Source organism: Taeniopygia guttata, chromosome 1A (assembly GCF_048771995.1).
Source record: "Taeniopygia guttata chromosome 1A, bTaeGut7.mat, whole genome shotgun sequence".
Lineage (NCBI taxonomy): Eukaryota > Metazoa > Chordata > Aves > Passeriformes > Estrildidae > Taeniopygia > Taeniopygia guttata.
The window spans coordinates 9,941,499-9,954,449 of NC_133025.1; the positions used below are offsets into that span (position 1 = coordinate 9,941,499).

General features: G+C 33.9%; 1 protein-coding gene across 5 annotated transcripts in view; it reads left to right on the top strand.

The window, feature by feature from the left end:
• Window positions 1-12,951, top strand: part of CACNA2D1 (calcium voltage-gated channel auxiliary subunit alpha2delta 1) — a 358,410-nt gene that overhangs the window by 277,205 nt on the left and 68,254 nt on the right. For all 5 annotated transcript variants that reach the window (XM_012568886.5, XM_030291341.4, XM_041721401.2 and 2 more), the window contains exons 11-12: window positions 1,217-1,375; window positions 6,107-6,211. In XM_012568886.5, coding sequence (XP_012424340.1) covers window positions 1,217-1,375; window positions 6,107-6,211 — 264 coding nt within the window. The remainder of the gene's footprint in view (window positions 1-1,216; window positions 1,376-6,106; window positions 6,212-12,951) is intronic.

Sequence of the window (12,951 nt, forward strand, 5' to 3'; positions counted from 1 at the left end):
TTGGGCAATATGGAATACATTAAGAACATACAGTGCAACCCCCAACAACATGATTTGAAATACTAGGTTTTATTAAAAAGGGTTTAATACTATTAATCCTTTTATCCTTTTAAAGTTTTGTTTGTTATAAGTGTCGTGCAATTACAGGTTGGTATTTGCTGTTTAAAGCAGCTCTCTCTCTGTGCTTTGTGCCTGGTACTTAGTGATTTATTTTAGATGTGTAAGTAGTTGAGCATCTATTGAAACCTGTGACATTATTTAGCTTTTACCTACACAGCACTATTGGACTAGTTAGCAGTAGTGAGACCTAAGCCATCAAGGCTTGATTTTTAAGTTATTTTAAAGCTTTGCACCAGGTTGACAGCATAAAATTACATTTATGTTTACTTTCACTGAACATTCATAATCAGGACGAGACATAATAATCTGCTTTTAGTTGAAATGTAAATTGTAAAGTCTGTATTTTAGTATACATGCATATATATGTATATTTATACAGAGACAAATTTAAAAGCAATCAAACAAATTTCCTCTTGTGAAGACAATATTTTGCACTTAAAAAAATTACTGTGTATGTTTTTACATAATGTCAGAATATCATATAAATTACTTTTCATGGGGTTGTCTTTATGGATATGTGAGTAAGACAGTAGAAGTATGTGTTTCCTCAAGACACAAATTTCTCTTCCTATCATCAGTATTGTCATATTTGCAGCTGTGCTCTCCTGTGCTTCCAAGAGTGTATTTTGTTTTCCATAATTTATATATAACAATTGAGTCTGATCTGCAAGTTACACTGTAAAACACCAACCTAATTCATGCAACATGGAAGTCACCTGATAACTCAACCAATATTTTTCAGGGGGTTAAAAAAGGTAAAATATATCTTAATCTGTGTTTTTTTTTAATTTCCTCAACTCTGCATTTCTAAGTTTTATTTCTTTATGTAAACTTCAAACAAAATTTGTGTGCATTTTTCCACTATAGTAGATTTTTGGGTTGCCACAGAGTGAAGCATCAAAAACTTGTTCTTTAAAATATTTATACTCATTTTGGAATCTCCAGTCACTACTGGTTGCTCTCAGTGTAGTGGAAATTAAAATGTAGGTTTAACATAATTCATCTCACAAAGATCCAGCAAACATAAATCTTTACTGCTACAGTACACAGAAAAAAAAAATTAACTGTCTTTAATACTATTTCTATTTATTTGCAGTTTAATAATAATGCTCAGAACGTCAGTTGCTTTAATCATCTTGTCCAAGCTAATGTGAGGAACAAGAAGAAACTGAAAGAAGCTGTCTATAAAATCTCTGCTAAAGGAATTACGGATTACAAAAAAGGCTTTAGCTATGCTTTTGAACAGTTGCTAAATGTAAGTATTTAAGAAAGATCTCTCTTCTGTCAAGTAAAGAAGGAGAACTGGAATATTCAGCAGGCCACTGCATGCTCCTTCATTGTGTAACTAAGTGGTAGAAGAGCAAACCTATATTTAGCAAGTAAATTTATGCCAACAATGTTTTTTTTTTTTTCCATTGCAGGTTCCCCAGCAGGTTGCTAAGACTTTGGAATTAATTTGGTTTTCAATCTGTTGTACTGTTTTACTTCATTCATTCAGCTGTTTTTTTCATTTAACATGTGATTCACAGTTGACACATACTTATGGTAGCGGTTCGGTTAATTTTAAAATGGAAATATCTGTGTTACTGTGTTATTATTTCACTTTTACCACATCATCTCCTAGCAATGCTTAATTAACCTACAATTTCACATTTATTACAAGTCATAAATACTTTACCATGGTTTGAGCAAGCTAGAGGGTAGGAAATTAGTTGGTTAATAGAGGAATACTAGGCACCTGATGATGCCTTAAGTGTAGTATTCACTCACTGAGACTATTCTAATTCCTTTCTCTTTCCCATGTATAAAAAGAATAATTTCCTCAAAAATTAAATGCATTGTATCCGTTTTTTAAATACATTGCACTTTCTAACCAGGCACTAGCTTTTTGAATAGCAATGTTTCCAATTTATAGCAATTGTTTGGGTGTTATTAGTAAATTTTAAATGGTTCATGTCATTGTTTAAAAAATAGTTCTATTTCTCACCTTCCTGAAGTAGGCATATTATATCTTAAATCTTAGCTACTGGTTTTGGTTTTGTTTTGGTTTTGTTTTGGTCTTTTTGGTTTGGTTTTTTTGTTGTTGTTGTTGTTTTTGTTTTTTGTGGTTTTGTTGGGGTTTTTTTATGTGGTTGTGGTTTTGATTTTTTTATATTCTTTTAACCCAGTCTGCCAGATTCGAAATTCAGGATACTTTCCTGACATTGTATATGCAGTTTAATGCTAGATCTGCTGTAAAAAAAAAAATTATAACCTTGTAAAATTTTAATGGAGAAAAAGAAAATGCAATGTTTTCATGGGAATTTTCTTGGTATACTACTATTCAGATTGGCAGAGGAGTGTGGGGGGAAATCAGTGCGTGTCCTCTGCTAATGGTTATATAAAACCACAAACAATATTTCAAAGTCTGTTGGACATTTTGGCCCAAGCTGGATGTCATTTTCCCCTCTTCTGCACCTGTTGACATCTTATGCAGAGGGAACCAGGAAGAAAAAGAAATTTTGCCAAATATGTTCCTCATAATATTGATATTTGTTTAAAGTTATGGATTACATTTGGTGCAGCACCAGGTACATATTTTGTGTACAGACAACATTAACAAAAGCTGAACACAGGGGAAGACTCAAACTGGACTTTTTTGTAGGACTAAAGGATTACTTAAAAAATAATTAGAGATGAGTGCTAAAGTGGGACCATCTCTTTTGTAGCTGGAGGGAGAAGTGTGATTAGCCTCACATGATCTCTGCAAGCCTAGAACCTATGGCTGGACATTGTGGGTTGCAAAGGTTCTGGATATATACTCATCCTCTCCAAATATTGCCAAATCTGTTTAGCAGGAAGTGTAAAGGGCTGGTGATGGGTTTAGGCCAAGGCTCTGGTGACAAGACAATATGATATGGTGGTATAATGCAAGCTTAAATAAATGATAAAACAATATGCTTTGGAATAGTTGCCAGTTGTATCTTTATTAATTCAAATAGTCCATTTGCTTTAAGGTCCATATAAATGCAGTATACTCAAATTTTCAAAATAATTTTGTGGGTACTGTTTCTGGTTGACAATTATTTCAAAAAATGTTTCAGTATACCAAATTAATGTTTGGTACCATGAAAAAATTGCTTTCTGATGTGTTTTTAAAAGAAACAGACACTTAAGATTTTTCAGCATAATAATTCATGTGATTAACAATAATCTGGATTCCATAAATTTTATACAGCATTTTCCTATTATTTATTGTTACATTAACTTGCTTCTTTGCAAGTCATAATACTTCAGTGTCAGCAGTTCAGGAGGGTTTTTTCCCTTATATCTATGCTTTCTTAAATAAAAATTAGTGAAAAATGCATTCCTAAAGTGTCATGTCACAAGATATAATTGTGACCGGCCACTTAAAATGTTAATTTTAAAGATGCGAAACTTGTATAAAACAAAAGCAATGTTAAATGCAGTATAAAATGGATCATGTCTTGCTTGCCTGTTTGAAATAAAACAATAATGCCTGTATCAAATAGAAGAGAGAGCTAAAAATTAATACACAGCTCAGTTCCTCTTGTATTCTTTTGTGATTTAAGCTAAGCTGCTTCTTGTCCTGGGGAAGCTCCTCTATAGACAACACATTCCCATTCAGCTGTGGCCCATTGGAAGGCTAAGGCAAACTGTTCAGAAAAATGATGACATTACAACATCAAATTTTCACAATTTGTTATGGATTCACTCCCTGAGCCAGTATCTCTCCATTTTAGACCAAAACAGGCTGGGAGTAGGGGGAAGATGTATTTTAAATTGCCTAAAGATCATCTGTTCCAGCACCCCTGCCATGGACAGAGGCATCTTTCACTAGACCAGGCTGCTCAGAGCTCTATTCAGCCTGGCCTTAAACAGTTCCAGGGATGGGGTAATATAATATGATTTGAATTTATTCATGTTTAGGTTTCCAACAATGTTTGGGGGCTAAAATCTTGGATTTTTTTTTTTTTTGTGACATTAGTGTCTTTAGTGTCTAAACAATATAGCATAAGTAAATGCCCTTCTGTAAGTATGAGGAGATGAGAGAAAACTGATTTTTCTGATGCTGTGTAAGCATATGGTAGGTAAGTCACAGAAAAATCCTTCTTTAGGCAGTGAAAGCAAAGCCTAACTCAAGTTTCCATTGCCCATAGTAGTGCTTCTTTCAAAATCCTTCTTTCAAAGTTCCATAATATGAGCAAATTTTGATCCCCTTCCTTGTCCCTCTGATCTTATTTTGGTCTATATATTAAATCACTGTGGAGGTAGGTGAATTTCTTTATTTATGAGGTACCCAACCCTTATTTTATTACTTTTTTTAATACTGAGAGAATTGCAGCCCAAAGCAGTATCTTGGGAATTATATTTCACAAGCGAAAAATGGTCATAAATTATTTAATCCCCACTGAAACACCTTGTGCTGATGAGGTTGGAGAGAAGGTATTGATTTCAGCCAGGTTTTCTATCTTGTTACATGTGAGGGAATCTTTGGGCTTGATTCTTTGGGCTTGATTTCTTTTTTTTTTTTTTTCCTCCAAATTATTAAATTTGAAAGTAATAATAGTAATAAAATAAGTAATACTTCACTGAATATTGGACAAGAGTTAGAGCAGTGAGTAGAATGAAAAGTGGCAGAGGAGAGTGGGATCATCACACCTGACCAACCTGGTGACTCTGTAGCCACAAAGAGTAAAGCAGGAGGGAACTGGGGACTTTGTAAGGACAACTTTCCTATTTATCTTCCTGACTCTAGAGTAAATTCATATAGCAAAATTGAGGCTCAAAGAGGGAGAAGTTGAATTTGTTTCACTTGATCTCTAAGGGTTTTATTTGGTCACATCCAATTACTCAGAAGTACCAAGGTGGGTCTGACTGGGACCATTTGTATGCAACACAAAGGACAAGGAATGGCTGCAGAAGTAGTAAGCAATTTGCTTAAACTAAAGTCTTAACTTTTAGAGAATAAAAAGGAACCCAAATTCATGCTCCCTGTATTGATCTGGCTGTAGAACAATGTTATTATTTCTTTGCAAAACACACTGTCTTTTTCTCAGGGGCTTTACTAGTAACTTTGATGAATTAGGAGTCAGAGGGGTTTCTTCTTAATTCTATTTCAGACTTTCTCTCTAAAAATAATGGAACAAGCTCTGCTTTTCAGCTATGAGATGCAACATAATTGTAAAAGTAGGTGATGGAGGGATTTTAATAATCTATGTGGCCCTATCTTGGCTACAATATATCATGTAGACCTTATTCTAAAATATTTTTCTAAAGATTAGCAATTAGCCTGAGAGTATTAATAATTTTAAGAACAACATGAAAGAATTAAACATTTGGAACATGGAGCTCAATTAAAGGAAATATGACAAAAATATTTCAAAGCTTATAAGGTGAATATCCTATAGGAAGCTTAAATTAACAGAGTTTTTATTCAACCAGTCAGCAAGGTGGAAAAGTGTTGGTAGGAGTCCAACAGAAAAAAAAATTAACATATTCAGTAATTCATTACATGTCTATTGTTCCCCAATTTCAACAAGGAAAGTAATGATAAGGAAAAAAAAGTAAGGATGAGAAAAGAGAAGAGTAAAAATATTTTGACATCCCCACTGTGCAAGTCTCATGCAGAACATCTGTCGAGGAGCACTGTGGGGTTAATGCGATGACTGTGAGCTAAAGAGCTCCCCTTGTGTTTGTGGAGGTGAAAGGAACTACCAAATAAATCCCTATTCCACTCTGTTGGACCAGATCTGAAGTGACTCATTTCATATGAAGTGACATATTTATCATGGAACAGAGAAGTGGCTTGGTTTATTTTATTTTATTTTTCATTTAGATAGGCGTATTGAATGAAATTGTAAAATATTTATGTTTTGACATTACCATGTTAAAGTAGTGTTTAGCTATAAAAGCCATCAGATATAGTACTTGTTATTCCTTATTGCCTGAAATATAAAAACTCTTCTGTTTGTATCTCCTACAGCACAGTGTCTCCAGAGCTAACTGCAATAAGATTATTATGCTGTTTACAGATGGTGGTGAAGAAAGAGCACAAGAAATTTTCCACAAATATAATGAAGACAAAAAAGTAGGTGATATATATAAAAATATTACTGTATGAAATACAACAGCATAATTGTATAAAGTACTTTAAAAAACCTTATTTGTATTGATCCTTAGGACAGTAAAATCTATTTCAATCTACAATGTTTATTTGAAAAATCATAAAATATATTTAATTCTTTACACTTCGTGACTCATTGGTCTCAAGTGATGCAGAGCTATACTGTAAACCATAAAGAACTCAACTTTCTATTGACACTTTTCTTGCATTAGTGTAATCCCTGAATTATCCAGCAGAAACATACCTATGATAGGATATATATGTGTATCTCTGTCTCCTCAGTGCAAATATCTTCTATGTGCTTTTATTGTTTGCCAGGCAAAAGCAAAAGGAGAATTCAAGGTTAGAATCTGAATTTGAATAGATTTGGGCTGGAACAAACCCACATTTTTCCCAGTGAGGCTAATTATACCTTTGAATGTCTTAGCAAGAAGTGGGATGGCTTTCTGCTGATGAAATTTGATCTGTGGTTAAAGGAGAATTATGGGTTTGACATGAGAATCCCTGGATGAATTCTCTTGTTTAGATAAAATTGGATTATTAGCTGTGCTGGTTTTGGTTTAGTTTTTGAATCTAATCAAATTTCTGGTCTGGCTTTTGCAGACTTAAAGATTTAAAAATGCAGGAGTTCTTGCATGAAATATAGCAGCTTTTAAAGTTATTTCCTATTAAATTTCCATGCAAACTATTATTTATTAGTATTAGAAGATTAATCACATTCTAAATAGAAATGGAATATGAGCTGGATTCATATGCAACTAAGCATTTACCTTTTCTAGATCTTGGGCTTGTGCCTACATATGTGGAGTTTTGGGAGTTGTTTTTTGTTTTCTTTTGAAAAAAGCAGCTAAAAGTTAGAATATGATTCATGAAGGCACTTCAACAATTGCCATGGATGTATATGCATGAAGCAGTAGAAGCATTTAATTGGAAATCTTCATATATTTGAATTAATCCCTTCAAAAATAAAGCTGGAAATGCAGTGATCAATTTATATTTTGACCAGTGATTCAATCACTGACCTTGAATAAACATTTTTTGGCTGTTTTACAGTAGTGCTTCACGCTGAATGATATGGTGAGGTTTAGTTAATCTTTGTGTCTGAGTTGAAAGTACTTTTTAAACTGGCAATTAGAAGAGAGAATGAAAGTTGTAGCCATGTATGATGCACATGGCTGTACTCTGAAAATAAATGCAGAGATTCCTCTTCAAATTTGGATAGGAGCGGATAGATAGTGGTAGCTTTTATCATGTTACAACAGCCATCAGCTATTGGAAATACCCCCATTAGGGGAAAGGTGTATTCTTATTATTTTTCTTCACTTAATTTGCTGTGTTAGGAGGAAAGTGTAGTAAAATATTCAGTCCAAACAACTAAACAGATTTGAAGTGCTGAGATTTGTGATCTTAATCACGTCATGCCTGATGGTTGATTATTCTGTAGAGTATAATAAATGAAATGTAGGATTTACTAATTTTAAATCGTTATTTTATTGCATCATTTAATGCTGTAAATTTTCACTGCCAAGGGTTGGGGTGGTTTTATGTATAATGTTGTATATAAAACAGTATATATAGTCACTTTCTTGTGAAGGACGTTTTGGGGATTTTATTGCATGTAACAATGGTCACTGTGTGTCAGGATATTATCATATATCATTTAACACATTGTCCATGCAATGCAAGGCACGTTTTCTATACTTATTTATGGTCTATGCATCTACAAGTTCAAATCTTAGTAAACACTTCCATTTTGTCACTTGTCTAATGAAGCACTGGGTTGCTAGATATCAGTCCTTACTGGTTTTTCTCCAAGGTGACATTGGATTTGCAGTACCGAGTTTATGTAGGTGTAATTTGAAGAACCATTTGCTTTTCCCTTTTCTCTTTCAATCAGTAACAATCCTTTGAGTATTGAAGGGAAATTTATGGTTGGAGAACATCTAAAGAGATTGCACCAGTAAATTCTTTTTTAGAAATCAGAATGAAATCTCCCAACATCTTTCATAACATTCTGATATTTTAAAAAATAATCCTTATACAAAATATGTTTGTGATAATGCTCTCCTTAATAAGGCTACACTTGATTCCAGAATAATGACATGTGAGCTCTTTTGTTGCCTCTCTATGTAACTTAATGTTAGTTCATTATCAGTAGAGAATAGCATAATTGGTAGACACATTCCAACATGAAAAATAGACATACACTTTTAATTTTGCTAAGTCATAATCACAAGTATTGTGTTACCTTCTTAGATTGAAGAGTAGGCTGCTTTCTTATATTAAATGATGAGATTTGTAGGAGATGTGGGTGTAGTCTCTGTTGTCTTTATTGCAGTTAATTTATAATTTAGTTCATTAATATCAGGTGAATTTCAGACTATGTTGATATTTATAATTTGTAGAGGGACTATTCAATAAAAGGTGTTAAAAGGTTTTCTGTGTTTTAGAGTAGCAGCAGTTTGTGGTATAAATATGTATCAGCATATGTATCTTGCCTGCTCTGCACTTTTTTGACCACTTGTCTTTGTGTTTTTGCATAAAGCATTTAAAAGTTGAATATTGTCTTATGTCACAGTCATTTAGGCACCACTGTAAACTTGTTTTTTTTGTTCTATACTAGCAAAAGGCCATTTATTCAAATCTATTAATCCTTTTTTCCATCTTCCTGATGTAAAATTGCTTCAGCTGTATAAATATTTTCTTTTTCATGTCAGTTAATTTGTAAATCCATGCCATAAAGAAGTTTGAATTTCAGCCCATCAAGTAACATGATTTAATACACTTGTTTGCAGTGTCCTTGATGCAACCTTCAAGTTAAGTGAAATAATGCAACAAACACTTGAAAACTACTAAAAGACAGCCTAGAATCTAGAGGCTGAAAAGTAATCCTTTTAAATTCAAAATTTTAATCTGTTTGAAATAGCATACAGATATATTTAAAATAGTTTTCTGTCTGTATAAATAATTTACAGTGTGAATAGGAGGTATATTATAAAAGTTATGTAACACAGATTTGGGGAGGAACACTTATCTATGTGAAGAGGAAAATCACAGTTGTGTTTCACCTTTGCATGCCTTTTTCCCTTTATAAAGCCAGATTTTATTGTCACACATTGCAACTAAATGCTGAGCCTGATATTTAAAAACTGGCATGTTTACCTTTATGGTGACATTTGGGGCACTCACATTAAATGTGTAAAATACCACACATGCTCTAAATTTCAGGAATGAGGGTGCTAAATTTCATTTTATTTGCACTCCTCCTACAGATGGCTTCACTGAAGATAGCAATATAAATTTAATTGAAATGTATGCCCTGTAGGCGTTTATCATGAGAATTTTGAATTCAGGTTGAAAATAGAAAACCACAGATATTTGGGGCAAATTTCCCCTTGGAATCTGTATTTGGAAAGATTGCTCAACTTATGTGAGTAGTAAAAGACCTTAAACATACCTTGTGCATTTTAGTTGTTTGAAATTTCATAGAATGGCAGAGGTTTGTGTGGGTTGGATGAATTGACCTGACACACAGAGGCAGGATTAGTCTGACCCCTCAGGTAGGAGCAGAACTATAACTTGGGTCTTATGTCCCATTCTCACTGAATTATCTTCCATAATTAATACAACCTCATTTTTTGGTAGATTTTTCTGAAAATATCATTTGAGAGGAAATGATGTGAAGAGAAGTTTTCCAACAACTCAGTTGCATTAAGAATATCTGTATGTGATGGGCACAGAATATCTACTGTGGTAGATATCCCATGGGAGAAGGCTCCAGCTTGCTGGAACTCCCCTGGGAAGCTTAGAGCTGCTACTGACTTCTTCAAAATGGGACACATTCAGCATGCCAATAGAGTGATAAAATGAAATATTTATGAGAGAGAATTTGTAAAAATTTCATTTAAAAAGAAAAAAAAAAGCCTCCTACTCTCATTACCGGTGGAGGGAATAATTTTCTTTTTTGATTTTAATCCATTAATGCATAACAGCAAGTCAGTAAAACTAAAAACTATGTTAATTTAGGCAGTAGTGTATATATTGTTCTAGATGACTACAAAGGATGTTCAAACAAGCCCATGACGTTTCCACTTTGGGTAGCCATGGAATTCTCATCAGGGATCAGTCTGACAAAATGTAACTTTATATGGTCACTTACAGAGCTTAAAATTGAACCAGCATCTTTCACAACACTAGTGTCAGCTTTGAATAGAACTGAACAGCTGTCGGAATGCACCCCAACAGGTTTGGTATTTCTGTGTGTGTGGTAGGCTTGTGACACTGGATATAACACAAAGTAATTAAATTAATGGTTGAACAAAGCTTGAGCTAGCTGGTTAAACTTGCTCCCCAGCCCTTTTCCTAATCACTTCTGCCTTAGGAATGTATCACCTTCTAGCTGTTATTTTTACTTTATTGTATGTTCCAAGATAGCACAAATGGTAAGCCTAAAATATTCTGGGTGAAACTTGGGTCAGTACTCAAAAATTCCATAATCCATTACTTTTTCTGTCAAAGTAAAAAGTGGAAACTATTATTAGAGTATTCACAGAAGAAGCATCTTATTCTAAAGGCAAATTTCCTTTTTTTTTTTTTTACCTCTTAGCTCCACTTATTAATTAAGGGCTTGTAATATACCTACTGTCCCAGTTTCTAGATTCCTAACAGAAATTAATTCCACTACAGTAATGAATTTAAATATACCATATCTTAGTCTTCCTCCTTTGACAGTCATTACCCAAATATACTTTGGTAATAGTCAAGCTGCACAATACTAAGCTATGTAAGTCTTGAGTTTACAAATCCATACAATACCAGTTTGTGGGGGAGAGAGAGGTTAGTAGGGTTTTTTGTCTTTTTTTCAGTACGATATTAGGCACACATTTTTTCCCCATAAACTTATATTTTGAACCACAATTATCTGATAGTTGTGAAGCTCTTTTTCCCTACTAGGAGTCTGAATTCAGTGATTTTTAAGATACTCTTTTTCAAAAATACCTATACATTGTTCTTTCAGCAGTCATCTTCTCAGCTAACCTGCTAGGCTGCCATGTGTCCATGCCCTGGCAATCTCTTGGATTACAACAATCTGCCCATCTTTCCTACACTATCTTTCACGGAGACCTTTATGCTTAGACATCACCAAACATCACCAAGCCTTTCTTGGAGACTTCAATAATGAAGTAATATCCATTATATTTTTTCTACTTTTTTCACTTTTCCATTCAGCCATCAGATCCCCTGTGCTGTTCTGTGTGAGGACACCTGGCTGAGGTCGCTGCAGACTTAAAGAGGTGCAGCAGAAAGTGCAGCGGGGCTGAGGGGGGCTCTTTTAGGAAGATCTGCTTGCAGAAACTTTTCATGCATGTGTCTGCACACAAATCTCCTTGTTGATGTGCGTTTCTCTTTGTGCTGCTGTTTCATTATGAGCATGATTCTGGGTTGCCACATGGCATTTTTGTCTCCCATGCAAGATAAAAATCCACGTGGAGGTGTTGAGAACTGCAGAAGACTAATGAAAGTTTTAATATAGCTTTGTTGAAAAGTAACCTTATCAGTTTTATTAAAATCATGTGTATCTGTTACATAAAGCCCAACTGGCAGCTTGTTTCCTTCGAATTTGGCATGGAGGAGGCTATTTGATACTTCTATTTTTGTTGATCTTTAATTCCAAACACTGTAGTAATAGCAATTGATTCAGTGCATCACGTTGAGGTTGATGCTGCAGATGGCATAAAATGATTAATCAAGGGAACAAGGATAGAATATCAGTTAATATAGAAAGCACATTATGTTTGTTTTGGGACAAATGCAAGAGAGTCAGACTGCATTTTGCTTATTTATGCAAACAAAATGCTACATATGGCATAGCTGGTTGAGGCTAGACATCAGAGGGTCTGTCCTGTCTCAGCCTCCCCATGTATTAGCTGTGCATTCATTCCTGGGAATTTTTAATTGCTGTGAAATGCCCTGTGATTTGATTAGGTTCTTCTGTAATTCAGGAATTGGAGATCTGGGACTTTCTTCAATGAGCCTTTTAATAACTCACCATGATGTTTATATAACCTCTTCTTTAAAGTATCCTATTCCACAGCTTCCTTAGGTATTTACATTCTTCTCTTTCAACAGCTACCTGTTTAGAAAGCTTTCCTAGATTTCTTTAAGACAAAGTAGGCTTAGAGGATTTAGGGTTTCTTTTTTCTTTTCATTTTACATTCTTTAATACGAACAACTAATGCTTATCATAATAACATCCCTTCCATTTTAGGAAACAATTTCTATGTTCAAACTTTCATTGAAGTTTGTTATCCAGCTCTTGTCTTTTCAACTAAACAAGCTCATTTCTTTCAGTTTCACCAAACGGGTATCTTAGATTATATTCATTCTTTATTCTTTACACCCTTTTTGTGTACAAAGGCACGTTGTTGCTCTTGAACAGTGAGAGAAACTTAGATGGTATCAAGACAACAGAGCATTTTATATAAAAATATATTTTTTTTCTTTTTTTTTAATGCATGTCAGCATTTGAGTAAACATATCATAGAGCATAACATACAATTTTGGAACTGGGTTACAGTACTGAACCATATTTTGTTTTTTGCTTTATTCTGAATCTTTTTTCCCTAGATGTTTGGGGATTTTTAGTTGTATGTTATGTTGGGGTTTTTTTTAACAATTCATCTTCATTCTCAGTATCTTTGCTT